Below are 19,278 nucleotides of genomic sequence, written 5' to 3'. Positions count from 1 at the left end.
ATTAATTCTTTCCAATTTTGAAGAACAAGAATATACCAACAGTAGGTTAAGGGAAAAACTTATCCATGTAGAACCATCCATTTAGAAAAACAATCCATTCAGGACCCCTGTAACACTGTCAATCAAAAGCATTCAAGGAGAATGGGCAACCCTGGGCTGAGCGAGTCTGTTGGCAGCTCACTTTTTCAACACCATGTGCTCACTTCATATCTCTGTGTCACATTTTGGTAATTTTCACAATATTTCAAACTTTTTCATTATATTATACCTGTATAATTATCTGCGATCAGTGATCTTTGATGTTACTACCGTAACTGTTTTGGGGAGACACAAATTGCAGCCATATTAGATGGCAAACCTCATTGTGTTCTTACTCTTCCACCAACCTGCTATTCCCCCCCCTTCCTCTCCTCAGGCCACTGCATTCCAGCCTAAGTGACAGACACATAGATACACACACACACACACACACACACACACACACACACACAGAGAACAAAGCATCCCAGAGTTGTGACATATGTGAAATGTTCTAACATACATGTAATTGAAGTCACAGACGACAGAGAAAGAGTTAGGAAAAAATATGTAGAGACAGTAACTGAAATCATTTTTAAAATAACAAAAGACATTAAACCACAGATCTAAGAAACTCAGAAACCCTTAAATAGGGATTTCAAAAACAAGAAAATATCCCTAACACGTACAATGCACTTAAACTGCTAAAACCAAAAATAAAAAGAAAACCTTGAAGGCAGCCCTAGAAAGACACACTACATACAGAGGAATAAAGATAAAAACGGAAACAGATTTCTCATCAGACACTATACTAGCCAAAAGACAATGGAGCAGGCACTGTCTAATTGAGAATTTTTTCTTTCAGTTCTTTTATTATTGTTACTGCATTTATTTCTTTCAGTCCATTTTGAAATATTAGATTATAATTGTCATTTGTTTTGGTCATATTTTTCTGGCTTGCTTTCATTGTTTCTAGGGACAGTATTATGTTTCCTTTTCCGTTGGGAATTCTTTGTTTCTCATTGTTTAGTGAGAAACAAAAATACTTCTTAAAAATACTAAGAGAAAAAACTTTCAACTCAGAATTTTACACTCAACAAAAATATCTTTCAAAATGAAAGCAAATAAACTCATTTTCAAACAAACACAAATTTAAGAGAATTCGCTGCCCACAGACCTGTACTACAAGATACATTAATGTAAATCCTGCAAGCAGAAGGAATATGAAGACAGACAGAAACTAGGATGTACACAAATAAAGAGCTCTAAAAATGGTAATGATGAACATAAATACAAAATACATTTATCTTTCATCACTAAAAAATGAGAAACAAAGGTTCCCAAAGGAAAAAGAAACATAATACTGTCCCTAGAAACAATGAAAGCAAGCCAGAAAAATATGACCAAAAAAAAAAATCATAATCTAATATTTCAAAATGGACTGAAAGAAATACAATAATTAAAAAACTGAAAGAAAAAATTCTCAATTAGAAAACTTTAGCAAACTTGTTCTGAAGAAATAATTATTTTAAAAGGGAGGTTAAAAAATCAGGAAAGAATCAGAATGAAAAAGAAAGGAACACAAGAGTAAATAAGCATAATGGATAATGATTTCAGATGGAAAAAAAAAAGATGGTTATTGTAGGCATCTGACTTTACAACTCCCACCACAGAACTTTAAACATAACAAAAAACTGAGTATCATTCAAACTACTGCAGGGTGAATATCCATCATCCAAAATGGTTGAGACCAGAAGTGTTTCAGATTCAGATCTATTCGCATTTTGAAATATTTGCATTTATATTTATCCTCATCTAAAAATTTAAAATCCAAAATGCCCCAATAAGCATTTTCTTTGCATGTCATGTTGGCACTCAAAAAGGTTCAGATTTTGGAGCATTTCAAATTTCAGATTTTTGGATTAGGGACGCTCAACCTGTATTAGTAGAGATTATTTTGAACTTTTACCTCTTGTCACTGTTTATTAAAATCATGTTCTTCAAGCAATAAAATGCTGTGAGGAAGACATTCTTATACCAATTGCCAGAAGGACAGATATCATACTGCACAACCTTAAGCTTGCCAAAAGATAATGTATGTCACTTGGGACATTTAAAAAAAAAAAAAAAACAGTGCAGAACAGATCCAGATACAGAAAATTATTTCACGTATCTAATATGCATTTATAAGACATATCATCTCAGTTAATCAAGGGTCATACCGCAATCAGGCCCAAGTAACATTGTTAATCAGTGCTCTATTTGTGATTCCCTTTTATATGCATTATTTCCTTCAAAAGCAGCATCCAAACTTATTAACTGAATTTAATAAGTACTTACAAAGTACTACCTTAGAACTGTCCAACAAACTAATATGTACATAGTTAAATACATGCATATTTTGGTAGAAATGCTAACTCCATTATGCTTTCATAAAATGTGTCAACTGTCTTATAGTAGTACTGGTTCCAACTAAAAAAAAAAAAATCAATCTTTCAAAGGTTAAATACTAAAAAATAATAATATTACCGAGATAATCAGAGCCAGGCACAATCTAGAGTCATCTAGAAAAACAAGCAGTAGTTACACCTCACATAAACAGGACTGCAGAAACACTTTCGTATTTTGATACCAAATGCCAAACTCTAGCAAATAACCACCTGATTCTTTGTGATTTTATAATTTATAATGCCTTTTTACATGCATTATATACTCTAAACCTCATAATCTTACAGAATATTACTATATCCCAATTTATACATGAAAAAACAGACTCCAAAACAATAAATTATTTGTCCAAAGTTAAATTTCAAGGTCTTAAATTCCAAGCCCAATGTTCTTTCTATCTTGCTATCTCAGAAGAGTAAAAAATAATAAAAATATGCATCATTGTGATTATGAAAATTAAAATTACAGCTATCAGCACATAGAAGACCTTGGAAAAATTATTTTAAATATACTCAAATTTATACACAACTTCAAGAATGAAAGACGCCCAGCAAAAGGGCCATGGAAATGTTTCTTCCTTCTTCACAAAATTTTCAAAACTTGAAATTTCTCTAGCTTCCTCTTTTCCCTTAATTTCTTAACTTTTCCTTTGCTTCCTTCAAAAGCAGCATCCAAATCCAACTGGCCCCAAGTATATTCAGGACTGAAAGAAAAAAAATGAGTAAAAAGGAAAAAAAAATAATAAACCTCAAACTCTTCTTTATACCTATACTGACAACACTAGATCCTCTGAACCAATCTTCACAGGCAGCAGTTAAGTTCCAGTCTATGTTCCATCATCTCACTCTTTCCCAGTTCCATTTGCTCTAACAAAAAGCCTTAAAAAACTTAAATCTCCATTTTTTCAAAAGCAGAGATTAAACTTATTTGGTATTTTGTAAAGTGATTCCTCCCTAATCTGTCTCCATCAAGACCTGTGTTTAACAATGCCTTAAGTCACAGGCTCTATGAATAAGGAGAAGAGAGGTAAGGAAGCAAAAGAATAGAATAGCGGCAATCATTTCAGACTCTGTAATTTAACAATAAAATTTTTTTTAGATAAGGATTCTAAATAACTATGTGCTAGCTTCAGGGTCAGAACTTCGAAAAGGATGAGACCACAATGGACTAGCAAGGAAAGGACACCATGATTAATACAAGTAATAGGCATGAAAAGATAATGCAAGTGAACGAATTTCTGGTATCTGTAACAGAAAAGTAAGATTGAATCAGGGAACTACATATGGCCAAGAAGTATCTCTGCTGATTCCTCTTACCCCAATACATTCTTGATCTCTTCCTGGATTTTATTCCATTCACACACTCCCAAGGCTCCCGCCCAAACACAGAATCAGTTCTAATTACCACCAAAGGTTTACAGTTACAGAAGATTTAATTCGTCTTGTGTAGTTATAAGTTAGGTACAGGTGAAACAATTAGGAGAATCCTCTCATAGTAAACCACAAGTAACAACAGTACCAGGCCTCAAACACAGACACACATCTTCACTAGTGCTCTACCATTAATGTGACTAATACTTTTCTGCTTCTCAAGACCACCTGCTTACAATATATAGCCCCTTCAGCACCAACACTACATCAAGAACTTTAGGCCAACTCAAGTGTTTCTCATTTTATTTCCAATTCCTAAAACACAAAATATAATTGGCCAAAATATCTTTCAAGCCAATTCCAGTAAGATGTAATTGCTATGCTTTGGTCACACTTCAGAAGAGTACCCAATCACAGGCCAATCAACTGGGGAAGATACCAAGTTCACACTGAAGAAAAACAAATGCCTACATAGGAGGAACTATAAAAACAGGAATTTCTATTACAATATAAGAAAATATGAACAGGGTACCATGTGTGATACATTTCATTAGATAGTATCCCCATCCCATTATTCAGGGGTGAAAGAAATCTCCAAAATGCATGGGAGATGTGTTCCTTGTACCCCTACTTTGATTTTTAAGATTAACTTTTTAAAAAAGTTGTTTCAGTAGTTAAGTTTTATTTCATAAATACAGTGCTGAATTTAAAATATAGTACCAATTAAACTAGTCTTCCACTCTTGAAACAAAAACCTAAACACTGTATATTGCATATACCACTACACAAAATGCATTCAAACAGTGAAAATCTGGATGACAACTGTCCCTTAACTTCCCTTTGGCTACCAAGAAACATACTTCTGTCTGTCCCAAGTTAATTATTAAAAATGAAAACACAACCTTTAAAGAGTAATAAATGAATGGCCAACAAGCACTTGAAAAGATGGTAACCTCACTAGTGAAAAGGAGAATGCAAATCAAAACAATGAATAACCACTTCATACCCATTAGGTTGGCTATTATCAAAAACGAAAACGTGTTGACAAGATGTGGAGAAATCAGAACCCTTATACATTGCTAGTAGGAAAATAAAGTAATGCAGCTACTATGGAAAACTGTTTGGCAGTTACTCAGAAAGTAAAACACAATTACCACATCACCTAGCACTGTGAGCACTGAATTACACTGTGAGTAAATGCCCCAGAGACTAGAAAACATATGTTAAAGCAAAAACTCACACACAAATATTCATGGGAACATTATTCATAATAGACAAAAAGTAGAAACAGCCCAAATGTCCATCAACTGAAATATAAATTCTATTAAAATGTTATTTTAAAATAACTTTAAATATTATTATGTTATTTAATAATATTCCCACATAATGCAATATTACTCAACCATAAAAAAGAATGAATTGCTGATACATGTCACAACATGGATGAGCCTTAGAAACATGTTAAGTGAAAGACATGGGATACAAAAGACCATATATTATATGATTACATTTATATGAAGTGTCTAGAATAGGTAAATTCACAGAGACAGAAAGTAAATTAGTGATTGCTAAGGGAAGAGGAAAAGGAGAGTGCTTAATGGGTACAGAGTTTCTTTAGGGGCTGATAAAAATGTTCTGAAAATAGACAGTGGTGATGGTTGTGAAACACTGCCAACTGTACTAAAAACACAACCATACACTTTAAAACGGCGTATTTCAGGGTTGTGAGAATTTCACCTCATTTTTTTAAACAAAAGGAATAGAGAACTAACACTTTTGACAACAAGGGAGTAGTAGAATGGATCCTACAGAATGGAAATATACTATTGCAAAATTTTTACATTGTATATGAAATATTTGAAGGTAGCACACGAAAGGTTTAAAAATGAGTATTGTAAACCTCAGAGCAACCACTTCCCCCCACCAAATACACACAATCATTAATAAGCAAATAGTGGAAATAAAATGGAAATCTTAAAAACATCCAATTAATCCCAAAAGCAAGAAAAGAAGAAAAAAAGAAAAAAGAAACAAATAGAAAACAAACAAAACAAAACAAAGAGATAAATAGAAAACAAAGGGCAAACAAGACAGTACACACAAAACCAAGCACATCATAATTATGTTAAAATGTAAACAGTCCAGCTAATCCAACTAAAAGGCAGACTGTTGGCTGGGCGCAGTGGCTCACGCCTGTAATCCCAGCACTTTGGGAGGCCGAGGCAGGTGGATCACAAGGTCAGGAGATCAAGACCATCCTGGCCAACATGGTGAAACCCCATCTCTATGAAAAATACAAAAATTAGCTGGGCATGGTGGCATGCACCTATAATCCCACTACTTGGGAGGCTGAGGCAGGAGAATCACTCGAACCCAGGAGGAGGAAGTTGCAGTGAGCCGAGATAACACCACTGCACTCCAGCCTGGTGACAGAGCAAGACTCTGTCTCAAACAACAACAACAAAGGCAGATTGTCATACTAAACAAAAAGGAAGACTGAACTATACCCTGGGTACAAGAAACCCACTTTAAATATTAAAACACGTACATAATAGACATGAAGAATAAAAACATACCATGTAAACACTTATGAAAAGAAAGCTAGGCCAGGTCAGTGGCTCATGCCTGTAATTCCAGCACTTTGGGAGGCCAAGGCAGGAGAATCGCTTGAGCCCAGGAGTTTGAGATCAGCCTGAGCACCATGGCGAGACCCTGTCTCTACAAAATAAAATTAAAAAAAAAAAAAAATCAACCAGATGTGGTGGCTCATGCCTGTGGTCTCAGCTTCTCAGGAGGCTGAGGTGGGAGGACCACTTGAGCTTAGGAGGTTGAGGCTGCAGTAAGCTGTGATCACGCCACTGCACTCCAGCCTGGGTGACAGAGTGAGACCCTGTCTCAAAGAAGAGAAGAGAAAAAGGAGAGGAGAGAAAGAGGGAGAGGAGAGAAAGAGGGAGAGGGAGAAGAGAGGGAAAGAGGAAGGGAGGTAGGGAGGGAGCGAAGGGAGGAAGGAAGCTGAAGAGGCTATATTAACATCAAAGTAGATTTCAGAACAAGGAATATTACCAGGAATAAAGAGTGACATTTCAAAATGATAAGGAGATCAATTCACCAACTCTAAATCTGTGTAAGCTTCAAAATACATGAAGCAAAAGCTGAGAAAACTAAAAGGAGACACAGACAAATCTAGTTAGCACTGGAGATGATTGAAGAATATGTAACTGACAGTGCAAGTATACAGAAAATGAACAGGAGTATACAGAACTTAAATAACACATCAACCAACTTTACTATTTGACATGTATAGAACCCCAGCCTACACATGGCAGAATACTCATTTTTTTCAAGTGCATATGGACCATTAGCGAAGATAAAGCTTATGGTGGACCATGAAATGGGTCTCTATAAATTCAAAAGGACTAAAATCTTACAAACTATATTATCTGAACAAAGTTGAATTATATCACAAATCAGACACAGAATGATACCCAGAAAATTCTCATTTAGAAATTAAACAACTGCAGCCATAAAAAAGAATGAAATCATGTCCTTTGTAGCAACATGGACACAGCTGGAGTCCATTATCCTAAACAGATTAACACAAAAACAGAAAACCAAATACCACATGTTCTCATTTTTAAGTGGGAGCTACACATTGGGTACACACAGACACAAAGATGGGAACAAGAAACACTGAGGATTCCAAAATCGGGAAGAGAGGGGGTTAGTAGCTGAAAAACTACCTATTCGGTACTATGTCCACTACTTGGGCGACAGGATCACCAGCATCACTCAATATACCCATGTAACAAACCTGTGCATGTACGGGTAAAATAAATTAAACAACATACTTCTGAATAATCCATGTTTCAAATAAGACATCACAAGGGAAATGAGAAGTATTATGAACTGATTGAAAATTTGAAGATACAGCTAAAGTAGGGATTAGAAAGGGAAATTGATAAGATTAAGTGTTGTTATTGAAAAGAGGGCCAAAAATCAATGATCTAAGCTTTCGTGCTAAGAAACCAGAAAAGAAAACATGAAACTCCAAGTAAGCAGAATAAATTTATAAAGTAAACTGAAAATTAGTGGAATAGAAAATGAACAAACTATATAGAAAATCAATAATATGAAAGTTGATCATTTGAAAAGACTAAAAAAAATTAATAATCCTCTAGCTAAACCATTCAAGGAAAAAAGAAACACAAGAACGCAAATTATCAATATCAGGAATGAAAGATGGGACACCATTAACAAATCCAAGACATTAAAAGAATAAGGGGTATATTATTATTATGCCAATAAATTCAGCAACATGGGTGTAATGGAGAAACTCTTAAACTACTAAAGTTCATGAAATATAGAACCTGAGTAGTGTCTATTAAAGAAATTGAATTAAGTAATTAAAAACCTTCCCACAAAGGGAAGGAGTGAAATCATACAAAATACATGAAGACCCAAAACTATGGCTTTACTAGTAAGTTCCACCAACCACTTAAGGAAAAACACCAATTTCATACAAACTCTTTCAGAAAATAGAAGGGGAACATTCCTTACCTTCTTTTAGAAGCCAGCACTGGCCAGGCACAGTGGTTCATGCCTATAATCCCAGCACTTTGAGAGGTCAAAGCATGGGAAGATTACTTGAGCCCAGGAGCTCAAGACCAGCCAGGGCAACACAGTGAGACTCCTGTCTCTACGCAAAAAAAGAAAAAAAAAAAAAAAGATAGAAAGAAGAAAGAGAAAGCAAGAGTGAAACCAGCAGGAGGGAGGGAGGGAAAGAAAAAGTGAAACCAGCAATAATACCTATGTTACGGGTTAAATTGTATTTCCATCCTTCGCAAAAGAAAATCCCTATATTCTAACTCCCAGTATCTCAGAATTTGCATTTGAAAATAAAGCCCTTAAAGAGATAATCAAGGTAAAATACAGTCATATTGGTGAACCCTAATCCAATACAACCAGCATTCTTCTAAGATACAGGCAACACACAGACTGAGAGGTGACAAAGTTACGACACAACAAAAAGTGGCCCAACCTAGGCAAGACGGCAAGACCCTCATCTCTATTAAAAAATTACAAAAATTATCCAGGTGTGGTGACATATGCCTGTAGAGCCAGCTACTAGGAAGATGAGGGAGGAGGATCCGTTGGGCCCAGGAGTTCGAGGATGCAGTGAGCAGTGATGGTGCCACTGTACTCCAGCTTGGGAGAGAGACAGCAAGACCACCTCTTTTAAAAACAAGAAAGGAAACAGGCCTCAGAAGAAACCGAATCTGCCTACACATTGTTTTGTACTTCTAGCCTCTAGATCTATGAGAAAATAAATTTCTGTTGTTTAAGCCACCTAGTCTGTGGTATTTTGTTATGGCAGCCCAAGCAAACCAATACACTGTGATATGAAAACCAGAAAAAAATTAAAAGAAAATCACAGACCAGTATCACTCACTAATAAAGGTCCAAAAAATCCTTTTAAACAATTACCCAATCAAATAAATCCATTAATGTATGTTCTTTAAATAGGGCATATAAATTTAAAAGATGTAAAAGTATATTCATATACAGATAACATGACTGTTTTCTTACAAATCCTATAGGTTCTACCAAAAAATTATTAGAACTAGTAAGTAAACTTAAAATTTCATAAAATACAAAGTCAACATAAAAAAAGTGCATTTACATACTAGCAACAATTAGAAATTGAAATTAAAAGAACAACATTTAGAACACCATCAAAAACATAAAATACTTAGGGGTAAATTTAAAAACTATGGTGAAAAACCCAAACTGAAAAGTATAAACACTGCTAAGAGAAATTACAGAAGATCTAAATAATTGGAGAAATATACTATGTTCATGATTCAAAAGACTCGATAATATTAAGATGTCATCTTCCCAAATTAAATCACAGATTCAAAGTAACCAAAATTAAAATCCTACATCCTTTTTCGTAGAAATTGGCAAGCTAATCCTAAGATTTATGTGGAAATGCAAAGAACATAAATAATCAAAACAACTTTGAAATAAAGGATAAAAATTACACTACCTGATTTCAAGATGTACTATAATAATACCATAATCAAAACAGTGTGGCACTTGTGTAGGGATAAACATATATATACCAACGGGACAGAATAAAAATTGCAGAAATAAACTCATATATATGGTTAATTTTTGAGAAAGGTGCCAAGAAAATTCAATGAACAGAGATGATCTTTTCAACAAATGATGTTATAATATTAATGAAGCCTTCAACCCTTACCAAACACAGTATATAAAAACTAACTTGAAGTGGATCATAACCATAAGAAAACGATAATCTTCTAGAAGAAAATATACAAGAGAATGTTTTCTAATTTCATGTTAGATAACTTCTTAGCTAGAACACAAAAATTAAAAATAATAAAAATCAATTTGGACTTAAAACTGAAAACTTTATCGATACATTAGAAAAAAGAAAAAACTTTTGCACTTTAAAAAATTATTAAGAAAATGAAAAGATAACCAACAGACTAAGAGAAAATACCACAATACATAGGTCTGACAAAAGATGTATGCAGAATATATGAAGAACACTTACAACGCAAGATGACATGCAATTTTAAGGGAAAAAATGGGCCAAAGATCACAACAGACACTTCACAAAAGATATGCAAATGAAAAATAAGCACATAAAAATGTTACATAACAATGTGATAAAACTACATATCCACAAAAATGACTAATATTTAAAAGACTGAAAACACTGAGCACTGGCAAGGATGTGAAACAATTAAAAACAAATAAAACAATAAAAGAAATAAATACAAACCAAATAAAAGAACTTTTATTTGTTGCTGGTAGAAATGCAAAATGGTGGCCGGGTGTGGTGGCTCACGCCTGTAATCCCAGCACTTTGGGAGGCCAAGGCGTGGGGATCATGAGGTCCAGGGATCGAGACCAACGTGGCCAACATAGTGAAACCCCGTCTCTACTAAAAACACAAAAAATTAGCTTGGCGTGGTGGCGGGCGCCTGTAATCCTAGCTACTTGGGAGGTTAAGGCAGGACAATCGCTTGAACCCAGGAGGCAGAGGTTGCACCAAGCCGAGATCGTGCCACTGCATTCCAGCTGGGGCGACAGTGTGAGATTCCACCTCAAAAAAAAAAAAAAGAAAAAAAAGAAATGCAAAATGGTAGAGGCAGTTTTTAAAAAGTTTTGCAATTTCTTTTAAAACTAAACATACACTTGGCAGAGAACCCAGCAATTCACTACTAGATATTTTTACCCTAGAAATGTGAAGACGTGTCTGCACAAAAACCTGAATGCTTACAGAATTTTCTAAATAATAGCCAAAAACTAGAAACAAGTCAAAAATCTTTTAACTAGAAAATATATAAACAGTTCATGTTATATCCATATAATAATGGGATAATACTAAGCAATTAAAAGAAAAAAATAGTACATTCAACATCATCAGTGTATTTCAAAAACATTATACCAAACGAAAGAAACCAGACACAAAAGACTACCTACTAAAGGACTCCATTAATATGAAATTCCAGAAAAGGCAAAATGACAGCAATGCAAAGCAAATCACTGGTTGCCAGGTGTTAGGTGTGAAGGTAGACACAGAGTATGAAGTGCTGGCAAAAGTGAACTTTCTGGAAATGTATCATATCTTCATTAGGGTGGTGACTGCACAGGTGTATTCATGTGTCAAAACTCATTCAACTACATACTTATGACCAGTGACTTATTTTATGCAAATTATAACTTAGTAAAGCTAATTTTAAACAAAATCAGTCTCTAAATAAAGGCAAGGAAATGGGTGGTTAACTTGGGTAACCATTTGTAACAGTGGTTAAGAACCTGACCTCTGAGCCAAATTGTCTGAATATAAATACTGGCACCACCATTATTAATTGTGTAACTGAGACAAGTTATATAACCTCTCTGGGCCTCATTTCCTCATCTACAAAATGGGAACTATAAGAGTATCTATAGAAAACAGTTGTTGTGAAGATTAAATAAGTAACGTAAAACCTTTAAAATAGTGCCTGGCAAATAGCAATTTATATTTGAGCACTTATTATTATGAGTATTTGTCCCAAACTAATTGTCAGTACAACACATTCCATCTTCACTTGAGTGGACTTGGCATTTATGAACTTTTGAGTTTCAAATATCTAAAAGAACCCCCAAAACAGTCATCAGTAATTTTTACAAAGCCTACTGTCTCATTATCTCTATTTAGAGCCAAATGCCCACCCGTGAATTAATACTAAAGACAGAGGATTCCAATGCACTAGACACTTGAGCATGGATCATGTGTTCCAATTCTGAATTTGGGGAAAAAATGTACCACCCCAAACCACACAGATTAGGAAAGAAGGATGGATTCCCAACGGTTACACCAGAAATACAATAAACAGAAATCAGACCACCTACTGCATTCTATGTTTCACTTTATATATAGACACAGAGGCAAAATCAGTTCATAAAACTTAATTGTGAAAAATGAAAGGACAACTAACATATTTTAAGATACAAAGAAAAACATGTTACTCTCAGTGAATATACTGTTTGAGAAAGTACCAACCTACCTGAATAGAATTTGGCTCATACACACATAAAGAAAGAGGACAAAGAACAAGTAAGGTGGAGGGCAAAGACAAGTCTGCACAAAAACCTGAATGCTTACAGAATTCTGTCCTACATACAACATCACATATAAAAACAGATCAAGAACTTTAAAAACAATTTAACAGAGACAGAGTTTCACTACATTGCCCAGGACAGACTCAAACTCCTGGAGCTGAGACTACAAGCATGCACCATCATGCCCAACTTAAAAAACATTTTATTTGGTATACAGGTTGAATATTCCTAATCTGAAAATCTGAAATCCAAAATCATGCAAAATCAAAAATTTTTTCAGTGCCAACATGACTATCAAAGGAAATGCTCACTGGAACATTTTGGATTTCAGATTTTTCAGATTAAGGATGCTAACCTGGTAAATATAATTTAAATATTCTAAAATTCGAAAACAAAAACCAAAAAAACCCCTAAAATCCAAAACACTTCTGGTCTCAAGCACTTCAGATAGAGGATACTCACCCTGTAATACAAATTTTAACAGGAAAAAGACGATGGGCTAATTCCACCGTCAAAAAAGCCTTTCCTCCCAAGCTGTAGAAGTTTTCTGAGGAAAAGGGTAGCAGGTTAAAATAATTATATAAAACACGAAAAAATCACCATTAAGAAAAAACATACACATACAAGAAGGAAAAGTAAGCAACAAGGTTTAAGGCTACAGTTACTTTAATCAGTAACAGTTCTTAGATGGAACATATCCACCTATGCAATGTTGGCTCATTATCAGAAAAGGTATAAAGATTTGTAAAAGGAAAGATAACTGCTTATCAACACATTCTTTAGTAATGAACTACTATTGCACAAGTACCTTCTTCTCAATTTATAGACTACAATTCAAAGTTAATAGTCTTCCTATCCTGTTTCATAATCATCTTTATTTTCTCTACCACTTAATTCACCCATGGAAGTCTCCTGCTGCCATTGATGCTGATGCCCCACCATCTGATAGTCCACAGGTATGACAGTACCAATAGGTCTGATAAAATATGACATCGTCTCCTGCAGAGTATGTTTCATCATTGACATCCAAATGGCACATGTATTATAAAGCAAAAGAAGCATCAAGTTTGACTTTTGCAGATTCAAATAAGTTCTTGACAGATGTTACTATAATAATATAATAAATGCTGATTTATTCCAGTAACTGAACATGCTTTAACAGCTCTTTAAATTACATTTAGTCCTGTATTTATAAGCTCACAATGGTCTAAAAAGAAAAGCCACTTAAACTTTCCACTTTCCTATCTGAGGGAATTCAGTCCTATAATTCAGTGACTTTAAAAAAATTTTTACCAGCGTACCCGGTGAGAAATACATTCCACATACATTGCTGCACAAACTGTTACTATCTTTATTACGACACATTCTATGATACGTTCTATTTCACTTTTTTTTTTGTTTGTTTTTGGAGACAGGGTCTCACTTTGTCATCCAGGCTGGAGTGCAGTGGCGTGATCATAGCTCCCTGCAGCCTCGACCTCACAGGCTCAAGTGATCCTCCCACCTCAGCTTACCACACAGGCTAATTTTTGTGTTTTTTGTAGAGATGGGGTTTCGTCATGTTGCCCAGGATGGTCTCAAACTCCTGGGTTCAAGTAATCCTCCTGTCCTGGCCTCCCAAAGGGCTGGGATTACAGGCGTGAACTAAGGTGCCCACCCTCACTTTTTAATAGTCTGAAAAACAGAGCCAGGTGTTTTTCAGACTATTAAAAACATCCTGGGATTACAGGTGGTGGCACCCGTCTCTAATCCCAGCTGCTTGAGAGGCTAAGACATGAAGATTGCTTGAGACCAGCCTGGGCAACATAGGGAGAGCCCTGTCTCAAAAAAAGAAAAAAAAAAAAATTGGAAACCAGTTATATTAACAAGAATGGTCAACAGGCTTCATCTTTAGCACTAAATGTAATTAATAGGTAATGGCTATATATTGTACTATGCATAGTCCATTAGAGTATTTAACATCTGCCATGGCACTAAGAAAAAGGAATGGTACTAACATCTGTCATGACACTAAGATAGGCAATGATACCAGGTTATGATATTATAATTACACAGTTAAAAGCCATTCTTCGAATTAAATCATGAGCTTCTTAAGAAGAGAGAATCTTAGTTTAACACAAAATAGGCAGTCACATATTTACTGAATGGTAGATCTCTTTAATGTAGATCCTAACTATTTTCTATCAAGCAGATAATTAAAAGTCAACCTTCTCATAAAGAGCTTACTATCTACATGCAAACGTATACTTCCGCTGCAAGAACGGCTGGGACTTGCAGAGGTAGAAAACTTCATTTGAGATAGTTGGAAAAGCTAATACAAAGGCAGTAGTTATAGAATTGTTTAAAAAAGGAGTCAGTATAAAAAACAGAAGTCATCTTTCAAATACAGACCAGACTCATAGTCTAGTTAAATGAACCGTAAGAAAATTTTGCAAAAAATCAAAATAACAAAGACTTCCTCTGAATGTTGAAGATGTATCCAATGTCAAGCTAAATACTACTATCCTGTATTAGATTCTCCATCAATAAAACACTGTTAAAATTATTCAACTTGATAATACCTTCAATCTTTTGTGTAAAATAAAATATAAAAATGCAACCTAAACCCCTAAAATGTTTATCAATTCTGCAATTAAATATAAACTTACTTTCAAATATAAGTCAGGAGAGGCCAATGTTTATTACTGAAATTAAGTATGTGACTATTTAAATCAACAGTTCCCGAGGGGAGAAGGACAGGTCCCAATCACCAGGGGAGCATATGCAAATTACACCACCCACCCCAGCCTCCAATTCAGGTACGTCCTCTTGGGATGTGGGCAGGTAAGAAAAGGGAGTGGTGAGGGATAAAACATTTATCTCATATGATTATGAAACAGCTGCTTCTCCTCCAATCTGTGCCGTTTAAGAACGACTGAGCTAAATATATGTACTCGAACTTACAGATCTGAAACTCTCTAATTGCACACAAAGAAAACACAAAGTTGAGAACTGGGAAATCTGAGTTCTCATTTTGTCCTTACCTGTCCAACGAGAAACAAAATTACTTCTCTGTGCCTCAATGAGAAAATAATTAGTATTGTATTAAAAATAAGTTATATATAACATCACAGAATTGTTCTAAGGATAAAATAAAATGTGAAGCATAAGCATACCTTTAAAATGTCTCATAAATGAATAAGAAATTATCATTATTTGAACTTGGGCTTCGTTTAAATATAAAAGCATAGAATAATTTGAATTGGTTCACAGTTTGACCTTGGGGCATACAAGACAAGACCCACAGCCAAACGGGGGGGCGGGGGAAGAAAAAAAGGATTCCTTGGGCCTTGCCTAATCCATTTCATCCTACCCAAAGAGTCTGGCCAAAATCAAACCTGGCTTGAGTTTTAAATCAGATTCTCATTAATTAATTCTTCTGAATATTAAACCTCACCAGAAAAAGAAATAATTAACTAATGAGATTCTTAGAAAGTGAAATACTCAGGGCCACGGTGGCTCACACCTGTAATCCCTCCCAGCACCTTGGGAGGCCGAGGCGAGCAGATCACCTGAGGTCAGGAGTTCAAGACCTGCTTGGCCAACATGGTGAAACCCGTCTCCACTAAAAATACAAAAAATTAGCCAGGTGTGGTGGCAGGTGCCTGTAATCCCAGCTACTACTCGGGAGGCTGAGGCTGGAGAATTGCTTGAACCCAGGAGGCGGGGGTGGCAGTGAGCCAAGATGGTGCCACTGCACTCCAGCCTGAGTGACAGAGCAAGACTCTGTCTCAAATACAAATTTTTACTCTTTTAAAAAAAAGTCAGAGTTCCCAATTCCCTACAGCATAGCCTACAGTGCATTGAAGTTCATATGGTGCCTGGCCGACAGTGAATGTCATACAAGTATCTCTTGAATGAGGATGATCGATTCCTTATTCCTCACATCTGTTACTTTATTTTAGTGTACTTACACGGAGGCTAACATGTTTGTGTTCGTTAAGTATACTAAAAATTAAAATGCAAATAGTGGCTAAAAAGACAACTAAATTATGCACACCCCACTTTGTTTTATTAGATTAGCTACTCGCACTATCGACTGTGTAGAAGTGCAAACATTTCTCAGCCCCAACCATAAACTGCTTATTTATAAATAACAATCATATTACAGCCCAAATGTTCAATGAAAAATAGATTAATTCTGATCCAGAATAACGTACAAAAAAGCAGAAAGGTGAATAAAGACATCATTTTTCTGCAGGAACTAGAAACTGTAAGTCTAATCAACAACTTTCCTAACAGTTCCAACTTCTAGCTCTATCGTATTTAATAACACCAACTCAGATCATCTTCAACCCTGATCTGAATCAACTTCCCTCATAATGACTGTGCAAGCAGCCAACTTCCTACATGCCTATTTGATCAACAATTTCCTCAAAAAGGAAAGTACGAAACACTACCACTTCTTAAGCAGCTAACAGCAATTACTTCTCATAATCCTACCAATATCTAAAACCCAATAAAAATTCCAAAACACTCTCAAGCAAGACAATCAACCCCACCTTTCACTTCATATGACTAACCTCTCTATCCCAAATGTCATGACTAAACGTTACTCTGTATCATTCAAGATGCCAACTATGATGACAAAATGTCTATACCTAGCATTTCTCAAGTCAGAAGTTCCAGTATACTGTTATCCAGTATATTACAGTTACATCTGACACAGGGATGTTATTTAACAAACGTGGTTCTCTGTTTTCAAGACACTTGGTGGAGAAATGAAAAATCTGTTAACAGACTTTGACTACAGTCGTCTCAACAGCAGATTCCTAAGTGGCCCATCCTTTGAAATGGAAGAAGAGAGATATTTACACATACATACGATGGGTACTTACATTATTATAAAAAGCATGTCTTTATAAGACATCCATGCTTATGTTTACAGCATCATCTACCATACTTCAAATAAATTTTGACCAACTCCATCCCTCTGCGTCCCAGGAAGCTTAGTCCTCTCCATTTGCAAATTTCATTCATCTCAATAAGTACTCCTGATTGACTGAGTGCTCAATTCATCAGAGCCAAAAATTTTAAGACTCAACCTCTTTGCTAACTTTGTTATCCAAAACCATTTATTTGACCTTCCACCTCTTCCCTTGTCATTCTTTAAACTCCCTTCACTTCCTCCTCAGCAACACTTACCTACCTCTTTATTATCCCCACCCTGCCTCGCTACTCCAACATTCCTTCACCCCACCAACCAGGAGCTTGAATGCCTGCAAACGCTCGATTCCCTCTGCAGACACCACCACAGCACCAGTATCCCAAGCTCTGCAACAAGCCACCCCCACACCAGACCCCCCGCCCCCAAGCCTAAGCGACAGAAACTCATAATTTAGGGACAAGGAGGGAGTGCTCTTCAAACCCACCATACGAAGTCGTTGCTTTTGTCCTCGTAGGAGTTGATGAGCCCGTTGCAGAGGGGGGCGAGCAGAGGTCGCTTCCTGCTGCCGCTGCCTAGGCTGGAGCTGCTGCCTCCTACGCCGGCGCTGGGCCTGGCCGCGCAGCTGTGCCGGGACAGGCCCGTGGACACCGCCCCGCCGCCGCTGCCCGACACGGCGGGCGCCACCAACACAGGCCGCACCGGGCCCCCGAGGCCGCCCGAGCCGGTGGCCTGGGCCACCCCGCCGGACACCAGCGCTGCCGCCGAAACGGCCACAGAAGGCGGCGACGGGGAAGAGGATAAAGACGAGGAGGCGGAAGTCACCGAGGAGGCCGCCGAGGAGCCAGGGCTTGTCCCAGCGGAGCCCGACCCGGCCTGGCGGCTACCAGACATCGTGACTCCCTCTCCTCCGGCCAGGCGCTCGGAGGAGAGGGACCCCGACCTCGACCCTCCGCCGCCTCCCCTCCCCTCAGCCTCAGTGCATCCTGAGGACGCCCGCCGAGCCGGGAGGTGGGGCTGAGGAACAATAAAGTTGCGTTTTTTTTTTAAGGCAACCACACAACAGCGTCCCACGGGAGGGGGCGGAGGAAACTAAAAAAGCGGAGTAGAAGGCACTACCGCTGTTCAGGCCGCCGCCGCCGCCGCGGTCCCTGTAGCAGCCAACCCCGGCGCGCCTTGGCCGGCCGTGCGCGCGCGCGCGCGAGCGGCGGAAGAGGCGGGCGTGGCGGGGGATACAACTGGGGACGCAGCGGGGCTGCGCTCAGACGCTCACGGCGCGCCCTCGGGGTCGGGGGTTCCCTGGCGAAGGGAGTCTGTCTGTCCCAAGCCGCTTTCGTTCCAGTAAACGTGCCAGGGGGCAGGCCGTCTTAATGCAGTGAAAGAGTTGAGGAGAGTGGAATGAATGGTATAGGTGGTGGGGTGGTTTGAAAGACGGGAATGTAGGGGGCGGAAACTCTCAAAAAGCGACTGCGCACGCGCGCGCCGGGCGCGGGCGCTCACGGGTTACCCAGGGTATCCGCCCCAAGCGGAGAATATCGGCGCAAGCGCGGAGTAGCCGTGTCACGCATGCGTGCGAACGCACCACATTTCGGAACGGGAAGAAAGAGCTGTCTTTCCCTCTCCTGGGGGGTAGGCAGGTGCTTCCGAATCGCGGAATGTAGGTGCTCATAAGCTGGAGACCCACGGAAAGAACCTAGAAGCTCCGAGCAGTTGCAGACAGCACTGCATTGAGCCAACGACTCCTGTTCTACTGATGGTGATTCCACAGCTTTGTGAGGAATAAGTTAAGATGAAGTCAGTGAAGTTTTCTGCGAATTGCAAACATTGTAGCAAGTGTTACCAATTTTATTAGTTCGACCACGACTTCACTCCTATATT

General features: G+C 37.6%; 1 protein-coding gene across 10 annotated transcripts in view; it reads right to left on the bottom strand.

The window, feature by feature from the left end:
• Positions 1 to 18,613, bottom strand: part of COP1 (COP1 E3 ubiquitin ligase) — a 263,125-nt gene extending 244,512 nt beyond the window's left edge. For 4 of the 10 annotated variants that reach the window (XM_063726391.1, XM_063726395.1, XM_054524865.2 and 1 more), the window contains exon 1: positions 17,888 to 18,601. In XM_063726391.1, the coding sequence (XP_063582461.1) occupies positions 17,888 to 18,294 (407 nt within the window). In that variant the 5' untranslated portion in view covers positions 18,295 to 18,601. Of the gene's footprint in view, positions 1 to 17,887 lie in introns of all 10 variants that reach the window. The other 6 variants (XM_009240673.4, XM_024232782.3, XM_024232783.2 and 3 more) reach the window with 6 other exon arrangements.
• Between the last annotated feature and the right edge of the window lie 665 nt (positions 18,614 to 19,278).

Source organism: Pongo abelii, chromosome 1 (genome assembly GCF_028885655.2).
Source record: "Pongo abelii isolate AG06213 chromosome 1, NHGRI_mPonAbe1-v2.0_pri, whole genome shotgun sequence".
Lineage (NCBI taxonomy): Eukaryota > Metazoa > Chordata > Mammalia > Primates > Hominidae > Pongo > Pongo abelii.
The sequence above is the reverse complement of the archived record's forward strand: the minus strand, read 5'-3'. Positions and strand labels throughout refer to the sequence as shown.